Below are 17,870 nucleotides of genomic sequence, written 5' to 3'. Positions count from 1 at the left end.
TGAACTCATAAACGCTAAAGTGTGTAATTTCTGCATCACTAGCATTACCAAAAAGCACATAAAGGCAGCATACAAGTTATCCATACAACTATTTATAGTAAAAAAGGACTTGGATATTTATCTGTTTCTCACCCACATTTCTTACATCTCTTTTGAAGATATGGATTTAACCACTGGAGTGTCTACAGTGAACTGTCATTGTATGAAAAAAGAGCTGTGCAAAGATTATTCCAAGTATAAGTTTGAGTAAATAAATACAGAATTGTATTTGTTCGGTGAACTATTCCTCTACAGACCACATTTGGGATGTTATCATTTGAACACATAAACACACAGATTGCATCATGGCAGCCATAATCTATAAACTATACAATCTGTGGATAAGATTACATGCCGTTATATGTGTGCTTTCCTGTGCAACTGTGTTGTCTTATTTCCAACAGAACCAGGAAGGAATTGCATTATATTCAACAATGATGAGTGCGATTAAGAGGTTGCATTTTTGCTCTACAATTACATTTGTTTTCCACTTATGATTAGGTTTAGGGTTGGCGTTTGGGTTAGGGGGGTGCAGTTAATAAAATATGCATATAACATTCCTGTTGAACGCATTCCACTGTTAAACAACAACTTGCTTTTGGCGCCCCTCTGTGGTCATTTCACTCGCATGCCCATATGTTCAACAACACATCCAGCTTCGACCTCTGGGGGCACTGCGTCAAACTTCTTTAAGCACAGACCGATATCCCGGTTCAAGAGCTGAGCTACCACACCAATCAACCTATAAACAATGACAATGAGCAACCCAAAACCTACAACAGCACTTCAGATACAACATACATGGACCAAAAACCACCGGCGTGTCAGCTGAGAACTAAGCAACCAGCTCGAGCCTTTCAGCACGTTTCCTTAACCAGAGCTACGTCATACCAGATCAAGTCGTATCCACTGGTTATCATGTAGACCAGCAACCGCCATCGGCCGATCTGTTGATCGATATGGTCTTCACATACAGAAGCAATCAAATGACACAAGAGGATTTGAGTGGCTACATCCAAGTTTCCCAAAGCTATATACCTGTCGTTAATACAACTGTAGACATAACAAACACTTTCTACAGACTTTACCAGAGGACCACAACATGTAGTTCTTCACAGTTTATTTGAAGGTACATCACTAATGTATCAACAATGCTGAAATGAGCCAATGGAGGAGAAGAAATTTAAGATAAATGAGGTCTTCATGGGACTGGCTACATCTCAAATCTTGGAACTATACAGGCCTGTTCAAACTATGTTGCAAAAATAAAATAAAATATCGAAACATCTTTAAAACAAGATACATTTTGTTTTAGATTTGCGGTAAGACGAATAAACATTTCAAAGCGAAAACAAGTTTATTTGAATAATTCAAAGGGAAAATAAATGTAATTTTCTGATTCAAAGTGAAAACAATTCATATAATTTAATAATAATAGTAATAATAAACTTTATTTTATATAGTGCCTTTAAAGAAACCTCTCAATGCTCTTTACATAGAAAGCTTTACATTTCAAATTCAAAGGGAAACAAGTTTATTGCCAAATAATTTTAACTTACTACATTTTTACATTTCTTTGAAGACAAGACGGTTATTTTGCTTTAGTTTGATTTGTCTTGATTTAACAATGTTTAGATATATCAAGTATTGTTGTCAGAGAAATGATCAAAATGTAGTGATAAATGTAGTTTTGCTTAAAACAAGAAAAACATATTTGGGTTAAGAAAAATAAACTGTATTATAAGGGGAAAGTTTTTTTTTTTTATTATTTATGTATTTATTATGTTTTATTATTTGATTTATTAAAAGAGACAACAAGTTTATTTTTATTTTATTTTTATTCAAAGGGGAAAATTATTTTTATATTTTTCTGAAACTTAAAAACAATTGGGAAAAAATTGGGGGTAAGAAAAAAAACTTTATTCAAAGAGAAAACAATTTACATTTTAAAATTGAAGTGGATAACAAGTTTATTTATTTTATATTCAAAGGAAAAACAAGTTTATTTATTTTATATTCAAATGAAAAACAAGTTTATTTATTTTATATTCAAAGGAAAAACAAGTTTATTTATTTTATATTTAAAGGAAAAACAAGTTTATTTATTTTATTTCAAAGGGAAAAAGTTTATTTATTTTATATTTAAATGAAAAACAAGTTTATTTATTTTATATTCAAAGGGAAAACAAGTTTATTTATTTTATATTTAAATGAAAAACAAGTTTATTTATTTTATATTTAAAGGAAAAACAAGTTTATTTATTTTATTTCAAAGGGAAAAAGTTTATTTATTTTATATTTAAATGAAAAACAAGTTTATTTATTTTATATTCAAATGAAAAACAAGTTTATTTATTTTATTTCAAAGGGAAAAAGTTTATTTATTTTATATTTAAATGAAAAACAAGTTTATTTATTTTATATTCAAATGAAAAACAAGTTTATTTATTTTATATTCAAAGGAAAAACAAGTTTATTTATTTTATATTTAAAGGAAAAACAAGTTTATTTATTTTATTTCAAAGGGAAAAAGTTTATTTATTTTATATTTAAATGAAAAACAATTTTATTTATTTTATATTCAAAGGGAAAACAAGTTTATTTATTTTATATTCAAAGGAAAAACAAGTTTATTTATTTTATATTTAAAGGAAAAACAAGTTTATTTATTTTATTTCAAAGGGAAAAAGTTTATTTATTTTATATTTAAATGAAAAACAAGTTTATTTATTTTATATTCAAAGGGAAAACAAGTTTATTTATTTTATATTCAAAGGAAAAACAAGTTTATTTATTTTATTTCAAAGGGAAAAAGTTTATTTATTTTATATTTAAATGAAAAACAAGTTTATGTATTTTATATTCAAAGGGAAAACAAGTTTATTTATTTTATATTCAAAGGGAAAACAAGTTTATTTATTTTATATTCAAAGGAAAAACAAGTTTATTTATTTTATATTTAAAGGAAAAACAAGTTTATTTATTTTATTTCAAAGGGAAAAAGTTTATTTATTTTATATTTAAATGAAAAACAAGTTTATTTATTTTATATTCAAAGGGAAAACAAGTTTATTTATTTTATATTTAAATGAAAAACAAGTTTATTTATTTTATATTCAAATGAAAAACAAGTTTATTTATTTTATATTCAAAGGGAAAACAAGTTTATTTATTTTATATTCAAAGGAAAAACAAGTTTATTTATTTTATATTTAAAGGAAAAACAAGTTTATTTATTTTATTTCAAAGGGAAAAAGTTTATTTATTTTATATTTAAATGAAAAACAAGTTTATTTATTTTATATTCAAAGGGAAAACAAGTTTATTTTATATTCAAAGGAAAAACAAGTTTATTTATTTTATATTTAAAGGAAAAACAAGTTTATTTATTTTATTTCAAAGGAAAAACAAGTTTATTTATTTTATATTCAAAGGAAAAACAAGTTTATTTATTTTATATTTAAAGGAAAAACAAGTTTATTTATTTTATTTCAAAGGGAAAAAGTTTATTTATTTTATATTTAAATGAAAAACAAGTTTATTTATTTTATATTCAAAGGGAAAACAAGTTTATTTATTTTATATTTAAATGAAAAACAAGTTTATTTATTTTATATTCAAATGAAAAACAAGTTTATTTATTTTATATTCAAAGGGAAAACAAGTTTATTTATTTTATATTCAAAGGGAAAAAGTTTATTTATTTTATATTTAAATGAAAAACAAGTTTATTTATTTTATATTCAAATGAAAAACAAGTTTATTTATTTTATATTCAAATGAAAAACAAGTTTATTTATTTTATATTCAAAGGAAAAAAGTTTATTTATTTTATATTCAAAGGGAAAACAAGTTTATTTATTTTATATTTAAATGAAAAACAAGTTTATTTATTTTATATTCAAATGAAAAACAAGTTTATTTATTTTATATTCAAAGGAAAAACAAGTTTATTTATTTTATTTCAAAGGGAAAAAGTTTATTTATTTTATATTTAAATGAAAAACAAGTTTATTTATTTTATATTCAAAGGGAAAACAAGTTTATTTATTTTATATTCAAAGGAAAAACAAGTTTATTTATTTTATATTTAAAGGAAAAACAAGTTTATTTATTTTATTTCAAAGGAAAAACAAGTTTATTTATTTTATATTCAAAGGAAAAACAAGTTTATTTATTTTATATTTAAAGGAAAAACAAGTTTATTTATTTTATTTCAAAGGGAAAAAGTTTATTTATTTTATATTTAAATGAAAAACAAGTTTATTTATTTTATATTCAAAGGGAAAACAAGTTTATTTATTTTATATTCAAAGGGAAAACAAGTTTATTTATTTTATTTCAAAGGGAAAAAGTTTATTTATTTTATATTTAAAGGAAAAACAAGTTTATTTATTTTATTTCAAAGGGAAAAAGTTTATTTATTTTATTTCAAAGGGGAAAAGTTTATTTTTCTCACCCCATTGGCAAATAGTTTTTCAGAAACTAAATTTAGTATTTTTACTGGAAAACAAGACTAAAATACAGAGTGAAAAAGTGATTTCTGAGCAGATTTTTTTTTTTTCATGTTTTGAAAACATTATTATTGTGCATTGATTGTTTCCATGCTGTGGTTGTAACAAAGTAAATACTGTATGATCAGGTGTTGATGCAAAATGTGAAATTAACACATTTCTGTAGTTTTCATGGGGAAAAAACTGTAGCATTACATATGAATGTTTCATGTTTTAATCTGTAAAGCAGACCAACTGGCTGCCTGTTAAGATGTGAAATCTACAAAATGACCCACCAAATGTGAACTACAGTGGGGCCCAAAAGTCTGACACCACTAATGAAAATGCCTCTATATTGCATACAATCAGCAGAACAATTTGAGAGAAAAGTTTGTAAGTAAATTATGGCAGAATTGTCATTTTAAGGTGAACTATCCCTTTAACATGTTCAGTGTCACAAATTTGCTTACATTTGATTAGTGATGAAAACATCCCAGAATTTGAATGTGGTCTCAGACATTATTGTCCCCACTGCATTTGTATATATATATTGTATTTCTTTTCATTAGGGAATGATGTTGTAAATAATGTGAAATGTTTATTTTTGTGTGCTGTGTCTGAAGATAAACTGGTGTGCGACAGAGGAAATGAAAGTGAGATGGACGCAGGCGTGGATCAGGAACATTACATTTGTGGGAATGTTGCGATTTGGGGTCAAAGTTCATCACCGCTGGTCCATCTTTCCTGCGAGTGAAATTCTTGACAAATTACCTCTTTGTTTAGACAGAGACGTGCCAGGCCAGTGTCACACTAACATCCGGCTCAACATAACTGTTCGTCAGCATCAGGAGCGCAGATCGGCCGTGTGCCAGGGCCTGCTATTCAAACTGTCCTACCAAAACTGTGTTGACTCTTGGTATATAACTCGTTCCCTACATTCCTCTGCTCCTTTGGGAATTTATCAGCCTGCTAAAGTCACTCTAAAAATAATAAATTAATGCTTAGCACAATCTTTGTCATTCTATTATTGATAACTTGAAGCACGAATAGATTGCAGAAACTCAAGTCTTCTAAACTGTGTCAGATATTCGGATATTCTGTAAGCACATGTGTGGCATAAACTTTATTTTTACTTGACCAATAAAGTGGACAGTAACATATTTAAAATCCCAAGAGTTGTTATTTGAAATTGAATACGTATAATCTGCTTTACTTGAGCAAATAAACATGGGCATAGATACAAGCAGAGGCTATATGTACATGTATATGTACTCTGGATTATTTGAGTACTCATTGCCAGCATACTTTGGACTTTGGTTATATTTATTGAACATTCTCGGTTGTGCCAATTGATTATAGGTAGATTTGCTCTGCACTTTGACTGCACCGCAAAGGAAATGTTTCATATACAAAGAAATTAATAGATAAAAAAATGCTTGTTAAAGAGTAAAGAGATGTAAATTCATCACCCTCAAGCCATCCAGTTGTATATGACTTTCGTCTTTCAGCCAAACACAATCTGAGTTATGTTAAAAAATATCCTGCCTCTTCCAAGCGTTATAATGGGGTTGAATGGTACCTTAGATATTGAAGCCCAAAAATGCGAATCCATCCAAAAAGTAATCCATACGGCTCCAGGGGGTTAATAAAGGCCTTCTGAAGCGAAGCGTTTTTGTAAGAAAAATATCCATATTTATAACTTTAGAAACTATAATCACTGGCTTCTCTTAACGGCCGTCCGCACGTTCACAAGAGAGTCGGCTTTTGGCGTATGACATAGGCGTAGCGTAAGCTCTGGTGAGAAGTGACGAACGCAAAAACGCAGAGGATAAAGGAAGCCAGTGAACGCGTGGACGGCCGTTACCGGAAGCCAGTGGGAGCTGAAGCGCAGCTTGCTGAATAATGTTCACGCCTGATAAATAAGTCATGAAAAATATTAATTTGTAGCTATTTGAGTCTTTGAGAATTACTTTGTTTAAAGGTTAGTGCACTGTAAAAAATGTACGTAATTTTAACGGTAAAAGACTACAGTAAAAAACATTTACGGCCATTTACCATAAAATATACGGTAAAAAGACAATACATGTAATTTTACAGTACAATGTTGTAAAAGTAAAATTTTTTACATGTAAAAAGTATAATTTTACCGTATAAATTAACGGTAAAAATGTATATTATGTTTAACAAGAGAGTACATGTACTTTTTATGGTACAATTACAGTTAAAAATGCAATGATCGAGAATTCCCTGCATGACCCATTTCATTATATTTTATGGGAATAGTTATATTTCTTGTTATTTTTAATATAAGTTATGTACACTGGGGTGTTTAGTGTTATATTTGATGTAGTTTAGTTTATGTTTATTGCATTATTTTAATTTCACATGTGTTTCACTGATGGTGTTTATTGTTTGTGTGAGTGAAACTGAGCGCTGTCTCTACATGTTTATTGGTCATTGCTCTTGGAAAGGCCACTATTGATGAACTCTCTGTCATCATGTGCCCTTCTGTTAATACTATGGTGTGTAACATTACATTATCACGTGAATAGCAGATTTTTACAATTTCAGTAGGTTAAAGTATTACGTTTATAACAATTAATAATATAAACAGTAATACGCCTGTAAAATATACAGGCATCAAAATGACATCCTGGAAAGCCAGAAGCATGGTTATCGTATTTTTTATAGTGAAATTCTGGCAACCAGAGCTGCCAGTTTTTTACTGTTCATTTATCAGGAATTTTTTTACAGTGTAGAAACATCACTTGTCAAATGGGCTTTTCACTTTTTCTCAAGAATAATCTAAAACACTGCAGATATAAAAATGCAACTCGCATAGAGAGCAAATAATCTCCAAAATATCTGCAAAGATGTACACATTAAAAGGTATATTTATGTATGCATGGATGTTGTATATTTATATATGGACATATTCTGACCAAATTTGTTTTCGCTGATTTTTTTTTAAATAAATTTTTACATAGTTGTGTGAGTAATTGACATGACGTTTTAAGCATTGTCATCAGTGTCCTGCTGTGTGACACTTTCTTCATCTAACTATTTTAAACCACATTTTATGATCTTGTATAGCTATACACCGATCAGCCACAACATTAAAACCACCTGCCTAATATTGTGTAGGTCCCCCTCGTGCTGCCAAAACCCACATCTCAGAACAGCAGTCTGAGATTATATTCTTCTCAGCACAATTGTACAGAGTGGTTATCTGAGTTACCGTAGACTTTGTCAGTTCAAACCAGTCTGACCATTCTCTGTTGACCTCTCTCATTAATCAGCATTTCCGTCCGTAGAACTGCCGCTAACTGGATGTTTTTTGTTTTTGTTTTTGGGCACCATTCGGAGTAAATTCTAGAGACTGTTGTGTGTGAAAATCCCAGGAGATCAGCAGTTACAGAAATACTCAAACCAGCCCGACTTTTTTGAACACAACAATTTGAAATTGAGCTGGAAAATTAAATCAGTGAGCCGGTGTGTTATGGTGGGGTGTGTTACGGGCCGGGTTTGGTGGGCCGCTCTGGACCAGCAAGTCAAGGGCCATTTTTTTGTCCCAGTCCACCCCTGCTTGACCCTAAAACTGCTGCTTTGAGCAATATTTATTATTTGCTGCTTAAATTTGAAAGGTTTTTAATGATCTTATACATGCATACAGTTATAATCAAGCTGTATCTGCTTGAAATAATGTCTATTATAGTCTATAAATATTTGGTAATAATAATTTTTTTTTAGAAAAAACTTGATTTATTGAAAAAAAAAAAAAAAACTGAAACCACAATGATGTTGCATTTTTTGTGTACATTAATAACGTATGTAACGTTTTCTTTATTTAATGACTTTTGGAAGGGTACTAGAAATGACCGTCTCTTTTAATGGATCAAATCCAATCCAAAGTCCGCTGAGTCTATCCCTCACAGCCTCGTTTTCATTCCAATCAAAACTGTAATATATAATACTCTGAATAAGGTCTAAAAGCACTTTACTTGATTATAATAATTCGCATCTGAAAGAGTTATTCTTCAATCACATTCAAATCGAGGTGTGTGTGTGTGTGTGTGTGGATAGAGGATATCGATGACGTCATTTTGAGGGGAGTATACTTAAGTGTAGTACAAGCCAGTTCACTTCTAGTGTTCGTGCTTCCCGCTGTGGTGAGTGAGTACACGCGTTTGGTTCGATCCCGCGCTATCAGAAAGTCCTTGGCGCGAAATGATCGCAGCGCAGCGCTCGTGAATAATCAGAGCGAGGACCCTTTCCATTATCAGTGCACCTTTAGCACAGGTAACACAGGATATCCGGAAGAACAAGCAGTTCGGGTTACCACTTCAGCCGAGATTTTTCACGAGCCTCTACAATCTACAATAAAAACTTCAGATTACAGCCATGACAGAGCTGAAGAAGAACAAGTTATTTATTGTGCTGATGGATATTCTTTGTGTGCTCTTGGGTAAGTTTGCTCTTTTATATCATGTGCATGTATATCATGATCTAAAAAGAAGGTTATGAAATCCAGAGTTACCAAAGTTCACCTGTAACTTTTAACTTACGTGTGGAAGAGGTTAGAAACGTAACAAAAGATAATATATTTTTTTTATTGTATCTAGAATTTGTCTTTGTCTGCTTTACCTTACTCTACATGGGAAAAGTTGTGTAATGTAATGGATTTATGCCTGAAGTGATACATTCATTAGTCTCATGTAACATTCCAAGTTCGTTGTCATCAAAGTGATAATTATTACATGCATTTAACAATTTAATATATATATTTGTTTTACCATTGTTATACCATGTTTTATACATATGTACTATGGTATTGCCATATTTCTATTGATATGTACCTTAGCAAGACCGTGTTTCATGCATTTGTACCATGGTAATACAGTTTTTATGCATATGGACCATGAAAGTACTATGTTTATGCATATGGACCATGGTAATACCATGTTTGTAGGGATATGTACCATGGTAATACCATGTTTTACGCACGTGTACCATGGTAATCCAATGTTTTATGGAGATACACCATGGTAATGTCATGTTTGTATGGATATGTACCATGGTAATACCACGTTTATTTTTTTATACATATGTACTATGGTAATATCATGTTTCTATGGATATGTACCATTGCAAAACCATGTTTTATGCTTTTGTACCATGGAAATGCCATGTTTGTGTGGATATGTGTGCCATGGCAATACCATTTTTTATGCTCATGAACTATGATAATGCCATGTTTTATATGGAGATGTACCATGGTAAGACCATGTTTGTATGGATATTTACCATGGTAATATATATATTTTTAATGGATATGTACCATGGCAATACTATGTTTTTATGAATATGTATCATGGTAATACCATGTTTTATGAATATGTACTGCTTCAAAGTTACCATTTGTTGTGTAGATTACAGCTCTGTGGACTCTTTTCATTCTCTTAACCAAATTCAATGCTTTTTAAACATTAGTGAAAGAGCGTATGTATGCTGGACATGTGTTAGCTGATTTTCCTTCAATATCAGGTCCAATTCATTCATTGGTATTTGTCTACACTAATTTCAAACATAGGTTTTTGTGACAGGGTGGATGGCGGGGCTGGGTCGTGATGCTACACACCTGGCCTCTAATCTGGCTTATTAGCCCTTGAGAGTGATAAAGGCTGACCGGAGACGGCAGTGCGACAGAGAGAAAGATTTACATGCAGCTGTCCGACACCTGTGTGTGTGTTTGTCTTTTTGGTTTGTATTTATATTGTCAAGCCGGTTCTTGCCTTCTCCTTTCCATGAATCCCTTTACACTGGTGCCGAAACCCAGGAAGGAAGAAGGAGGGATGCACCGTAGTGGGGTTCGCGCCGCTACCATCCACCCCAAAGGAGCAGCCTTGGCCATCTGCCGGAGGACAGAGGAGCCTGGCCACCTGGAAGTGGAGGAACGGCCGCCGACCGTGAGGGGAAGAGGGGCTCCCAACCAGCCGCCTTGAGTGGTTACCGCTGCCAGGGGCGGGGGAGACCCCTTCCGTCCACCAAAAAAGCAGCGGGGCTTTCCGTCTGCCAGGGTCCAGAGGACTACCTCTGATCTGCCCAGGGATGCATGGCTGTCGTCCGTTAGAGGGTGGAGGAGTGGCCGAAGACCAAGCTATGGCGTATCGGAGAACCGGCGAGTAACTGTTTTTTTTTTCTTCTCTCTCTCCCACAGCCACTCCGTGTTGGCCTTTCCCTCTCTTTTAAATTTTACTGTGGTTTTTGGGCAGTACTTCACTGTTACAGTGAGGAAAGATGATTGGGGGGGGGGGGTTACATCATGCCGGGGGCTCCCCGACCTGAGAGAACGAGGGAGGAATGTGGCAGGGCGGAGTGCAGGCCGGGTCGTGATGCTACACACCCGGCCCCTAATCAGGCTAATTATCCCTTAGCCGACCGGAGATGGCAGTGCGATAGAGAGAGAGATTTACGGGCAGCTGCCCGGCACCGATTTGTGTTTGTCTTTTTATTTAATTAAATATTGTATATATATATATATATATATATATATATATATATATATATATATATATATATTATATTTATATCATGAGAAACATATATTCAATCAAGTGTGTCCAAATTGAGGCTTGCCAAAGTCATTTTAGCAAGTCAGTTCACTCGGCAACCATCTTTGGAACGCTCCCGGGGAGCTATTTTTACATTTTTAAACAAGTGGCATGCCAGTGCAGCTTCTATCTACTTGATTGCGAAATCTCCAAAATGGTTGGTCAAGATTGCGATCAAAGAACATATTTCAAATCAGCAGGAAAATCTGACTACACTGGTATCATAAATTGTGCTTCTTTCATCCGTGCATCCACTTTCTATTTTTATCGCGATTTAAATTGCATGCATTTTACAGCACGCACACGTTTTTCCCCTCTGTGTTACACAGATTATTGCATCAATCTCAAACCCTCACCGCTCAGCAACAACAAACAACAACAATAAATTGCGGTAAGTCGTGACATCTGCTCATGTTATTTCTTCCTGCATTGCATGTCACATGTTTACAATAGCTTCTTCCATCAGCAGTGAGGGATGCACATGTGATAATTGTAAGTAATTATTCAGGCTGACAGAGAAGGTTAATGAGTTAGAGACACGCATCCAAACCCTAGTGGAGGTCAGTGAGAAAGAGAAGCCAGTAGATACTGTTTTGGATGCGGGGATTACAAAGAGCAACACATACACTTTGGTTACAGCTGTAGAGCCCCCGCAGCAGGGCGTTTGGGTGACGTCTCGGCGGCATACTCGCTCAGCAAAGCGACACCACTCTCCCGTTCCTGTTAGGGTTTTCAATGGATTCTCCCCAATCAGTGATACACCCACTGAGAATCATGTTGAAAGAGCCCTTGTTATTGGTGATTCTATTGTAAGGAACGTGGAACTAGAGACTCCAGCCTCTATTGTTGAATGCATTTCGGGTGTCAGAGCATCTGACATCAGATAAAATTTACAAGTGCTGGCTAATGCTAAACGTAGATTTTGTAAAATTGTTATTCATGTTGCCAGTCGGAATTTACTAGAGATAATGTTAAAGAGGTATTTGAATTTACAAAAACTATGTCAGACACTGTAATTTGCTCTGGCCCCCTCCCTGCTCATCGTGGTGACAAGGTTTATTGTAGATTAGTGTCACTGAATGGCTGGATGTATGAGTGGTGTCTGGAGAATAGAATATGATTTATACACAATTGGAAGAGTTTTTGTGGTAGACCTGACTTGCTAAAGAGAGATGGACTCCGTCCAGGGAAGGTGCCGCTATCCTCTCTAGTAATTTGGCTCATATTCTTATTAATGATAGTATTTGACTAACTGGGGCCCAGCTCAGGAAGAAGACAAACTGGTTAATCTTAACATCTGCTATCTGCCTTGAGACGTCACACATGTCACATAATCTACAACACATAGAGACTGTATCACCCAGATATCACATACAGACTTTGTCTGTTCCCCAAACTACCAAACGCAAAAATCTCACTAAATAATTTAGAAAAAAGTTGATTAAAGGCAAACTTGAACAAAACAAACATATGAAAGATTAATATCATATGAAGGTAAGGCTACTAAACATTATCTCTTTCAACCAAAGCACTTATTGTAAATGAAATTATTACAGATCATAGTTTGGATGTGCTCTGTTTGACTGAAACCTGGCTTAAACCGGACTAGTATATTAGTTTAAATGAATCTACTCCCCCAGGTTATTGTTATAAACGAGCCTCATCTGAAGGGTCAAGGAGGAGGTGTTGCCACAATTTAAATATTTGGTGTTACTCAGAGGACAGGATATAAGTTGAAGTCTTATGCTTAATGTAACAAAGTCAGATATATATCTTCTTTTACCCTTGTTACAGTGTATATTGATCACCCGGGCCTAATTCTGATTTCCTTGGTGAATTTGCTAATTTTTGTCAGATCTTGTAGTTACTGTAGATAGAGTTTAACTGTTGGTGGCTTCAACATTCACATAGATAATGAAAATGACACATTGGGATTAGCATTTATCAATATTCTCAACTCTCTTGGAGTCAGACAAAATGTAACAGTACCAACTAATTGCCATAATTATACGCTAGATTTAATTCTGTCATATGGAGTTGATGTTGATACTAAAGAAATTCTGCAGCAGAGCGATGACACCTCAGATCATTACCTCATCTCTTATATGCTGCAATCAGCTAATGTTACTCAATCTACACCACGCTATCATTCAGGTAGAACTATTCTTTCAACCACTAAAGATAGCTTCACTAATAATCTTCCAGATCTATCTAATACACTCAGTAAACCCCAAAGCCTAGAAGAACTTGATGAAATAACAGAAAATATAAATGCAGTCATCTCTAGCACTCTTGATAGTGTCCAGCACCATGGTACAATGATCACATTCATGTTCTCAAGAGAGCAGCTAGGAAAATGGAGCGCAAGTGGAAGAATACAAAATTAGAGGTATTTCGTGGTGCATGGAAGGATAGTGTCTGTAGCTACAGACAGCCACTAAAAGCTGCCAGGTCAGCATATTTTAGCAAACTCATAGAAAATAGCAATGACAATGAGTAAACAATGGCATAAACGCTTAGTAAGTCAGTGAAACTGGCAATACTTTGCAACGTGACATTGGATAAGCATGGCTTTATATATGGTACAAACAGGAAGTCACCATAGAAGAAACGGTTAGTGTCAGTATTCGGGAGAGGGCTCCCTCTGGCGGTCAGCTGAAGGGATAGCAGCCTCATTCGTTACAGAATCCCCCCTCTACGTACAACTCCCGGTGTTCTTCTTGGCCGCCCCTTGGTCGTGGTGCAGGACGATTCGGGTGAGCTTTGTGGAAGTCTCGGATCAGGGATGGATCCAGTATGTCCTTAGCGGCTACCCACGATCTCTCCTCTGGTCCATAACTTTCCTAAGGCTGATGTTGATGTCAAGCTGCTTGCAGAAGGCCTGCCAGACTCTGGAGGTGAACTGGGGTCCTCGATCAGACACAATGTCTTCTGGTAGGCCATAGTTCCTGAATACTTGATGGAACAGAGAGATAGCTGTCTCCATGGCAGTGGGTAGACCTTTCGTGGGGATTAATTTGGAGGACTTTGAAAATCTGTCAATGATTACAAAGATTGTAGTATACCCATTGTAGTTTGGCAGATCAGTGATGAAATCAACAGACAGGTGAGACAGGGTCTCTCAAGGATAGGCAGTGGTTGTAAGAGGTCTGCTGGCAGTGTAGCCAATGCATGCCTTAACATAGATGGTTACATCATTATTGAGTGTAGGCCACCAAAATTAGTTATATACCAAGTTAATAGTTATCTGAATGCCAGGGTGTCCAGTGCTGAGGGTGGCATGGATCCATTGAATCGTTCTTTGGCGCAGTGTACGTGGTACATAATGCTTGGTAGGAGGGCATTCAGGTGGTGCAGGGTCAGTTTGTTGGGTTCTTTGAATTTCTTACATGATATCCCAATTTATAGGTGCAATAGATTAGCAATAGAATAAAACTTGATTATTTTAATGCATTACTGGGAGGATGTCCAGCAAGATCAATAAATAAACTACAATTGGTTCAAAATGCAGCAGCCAGAGTGCTGACTAGAACCAAGAAATATGATCATATTAGCCCCATTTTATCGTTGTTACATTAGCTACCTGTTAAATTTCATATTAATTTAAAAATTCTATTAACTACGTACAAAGCTTTGAATGGTCTCGCTCCACAGTACTTAAGTGATCTTCTACCACGCTATATTACCTATACTACCTAGCCAAATCCCCCCCCATTGGCCCCTATATATCATGGCCTCCTAATAATCTCCATCCCTGAATTGGCTACATCACTCTACCATCTCCTCTCCGCCAATAGCTAGCAGGTCATGTTTGTAAATGAGAAGTGGTTCTCAAACAGTTTACCCGGATAAATAAAGGTTAAATAAAATAAAAATAAAAAATATTCCATCACGTTCATTACGCAAAATTCTGGCCTGTTAATAGTTCATAGAATATCAAAATCAACAAAAGGAGGTAGATCCTTTTCATATTTTGCTCCTAAACTATGGAATAGTCTCCCTAACACTGTTCGAGATGCAGACACACTCACTGAGTTTAAGTCTAGACTAAAGACTCCTCTATTTAGCCAGGCATACACCTAATTTATCCATCAACTCACAATTAGGCTGCTTTAGTTGGGTCTGCTGAAACCAGAAACGGCTATTATGATCTATAACTCTGCAATAAATTGAGTGGCATCTATGCTAATATTATTCTATTTGTTTCTCTGTCTCAGCCTCGGGACTCAACCTGGATCCAGCTCCATTCCTGCTTCATGTTGGACTCCACTGCTACGTGTCACTGAGTGATGTTGACTAATAGCAGCCGGTGCCAGCCAAACATCACTTCAGTCTATTACGATGGACTTCAGAGGATGAACTGATGACAACTCCAAACACAAGACATGGGATACTTCATATGCCATTGCCTGAACCTTGGATTTAGGATAGACCTCACCGAAATTACTGGCCAGGTTGAACTGCGATGCACCTAACTGATCTCTGGCTGCATCACCTTGCTCTAATGATGGACTACACTCTTGAAATGGAATACATAGACTATCAATTAATTGCCAACAAAACCCTTCATCAGCCAACTAACAAGGACAGTTGCATCTATGTGAACTTCTGCAGTTAATCCAGGATGGACTTCAAAGATATTAGTCATTAATCTTACAGTTCAAATTAAATATTTGTTTAAACACTGACCCTTAACACTTAGTTCAATAATTTTAAACCATGACTTGCACTATACATAAGTAATATTAGCATTATATTCATGATGTTAGTCAGAAGGGAACTGGCCCCCACAGTGAGTCTGGTTTCTCCAAATGATATTTTTCTCCCATTAATCAACATCTTATGGAGTTTTGTGTTCCTTACCACAGTCTCCTTCGGCTTGCTCACAGGGGTTATAAATACAATTACTATTTAATTACTTATATTTAAACACAATTCACAATTGTATTTTATTGTTAATTCATGATCATTTGTAAACGATGTGTGTTGTAAAAGGCGCTATACAAATAAAAATGACTTGACTTGACTTCTTTACCTCAGATTCTGCTAAAAACTAAATTTTCCCATCTTGTAATGCACATGCACATTCTAAAGTTGATTGACAGATGACACCTGTATCTAAAAGGTGATTGAAAAGGTGATTGGCCTTTCTACATCAGTTTACCATTGGTGACAGTTGGGCATTTCTCCTATTCGTTTTAATAGAAGTGACCCGTCTCTGCTAAAGAGTCTCTCGGCTTGCAAACTACACAAACTACACATCCTAAAACAGAGTGCATGATATGTTCACTTCCTGGTAACTGTTGTGAAGCAGATACTGCAGCCAGAAGACACTTCTTTATCCCTTGCCTGTACATGTGTCTGAAATTGTGGCATGTCAACAGTTTAAAACATGCCAAAAATATACCAAATTAATAAAAAGTGAAATCTAAATTTCGTGTTAAATTAATGTTTAATCAAATGATCCTCTGGAGAGCACACTCCAAGAACTTGCCTATGTTTCAGATTTACACATTTCATTTCAATTTCACTGCCCCCTGGTGCCCCCCCCATGGCGCCGACCCTATTACTATGCTATTCTTTTTTCCAAAGATATCTTTTGTTTCATCAGTTTTGCGGTGAATCAGTCTCCTAATTCCAATATATGAGGGTTTTGCTCTTTATTTCACCAATAATGCATTAGTTAAGGTAGTGGATAATAATAACTGTAATGTAACACTGGTGTAATGAACTGTAAAGGCATTGTCTTGTGCACTCGGCTGCATCAGAGGCCAGCTACTGAATCTACTGAAGCATACATGAGTGAGCAGAGTATCAATGGAGACCTTATAGAGAGTCTCAATGGTTATGATTTTAATTAAAGTGAGCTGTTTTACTGCTTCCTTCACCACTTTAGATTTACACTTCATTTCATCTGTGAGGTCTGATGGAATTAAATGTTTACACCTGTACAAATGACTCAAAATAGTCAAACTGGCATCTGAGAAGTAATTGGTGGCGTTTGTTTAATCTTTAAAGAAATGGCTAATTTTTCTTCGGTATTGCTGAACCTCTGAATTAAAAATGAAAACTAATGGTTTATAACCACCATATTTACATTTATGAATACTAAACTTTGCCATAATATTCCTTATGAAGAGACATGTAAAAAAAAGACAGAATAAAACATTTTCAAAACAAAGTTGAAAGCTGGGAATAATATGATCTCTAACAATTTTGCAGAAATCAGACCAAAAAGTAGGGACAACTCCAAAATAAATGAAAAATGTTTTCTGCCTGCATACCACAAAATGTACAGAATATTTTGCACCATCACAATCCAGCCACACCCACATGCTTGTGTAGTGTCTCGGGTGCATTGCGTCATAAACATAAAATGTTTAGGTCACTGTTTCAAGTTAAATACAGTTTAATACTCAATCTTTAAACGCATCTTGAGATCCCTTAGATCGCATTTGCGCTCCTTCAAGTGTTTTGAACGCAAGAACGTAACGCATGTTTGTGTTGTTCTGCCTACTGAAGTGTTTTCTTCACTGTATAAACTGTGTGTTGCCTATACAGCTGAAGTTTCACTTACTGCCCTCTGGAGTAAACAGGTGGTACTACAAGCTTGCATTTCTCAGGAATCTTCCTTATTATGGTCCGGTGGCATTGCGATTAATTGCGTAATTTTTTTTAACTAGTTATTTTTGGAAAAATTAATCGCACTGAATTAACGCGTTAAATC

General features: G+C 34.5%; 1 protein-coding gene across 1 annotated transcript in view; it reads left to right on the top strand.

Moving 5' to 3' along the window:
- The first annotated feature begins 8,693 nt into the window (after positions 1–8,693).
- The window catches only part of LOC127644533 (phospholipid phosphatase 2-like), a 45,537-nt gene continuing 36,360 nt past the window's right edge, over positions 8,694–17,870 (top strand). The window contains exon 1 of the mRNA XM_052127732.1: positions 8,694–8,997. Within this exon, the coding sequence (XP_051983692.1) occupies positions 8,934–8,997 (64 nt within the window). The 5' untranslated portion in view covers positions 8,694–8,933. The remainder of the gene's footprint in view (positions 8,998–17,870) is intronic.

This window comes from Xyrauchen texanus, chromosome 6 (assembly GCF_025860055.1).
Source record: "Xyrauchen texanus isolate HMW12.3.18 chromosome 6, RBS_HiC_50CHRs, whole genome shotgun sequence".
Taxonomy (NCBI): Eukaryota; Metazoa; Chordata; class Actinopteri; order Cypriniformes; family Catostomidae; genus Xyrauchen; species Xyrauchen texanus.
Note: the sequence above shows the minus strand (reverse complement) of the source record. Positions and strands in the feature narration are given on the sequence as shown.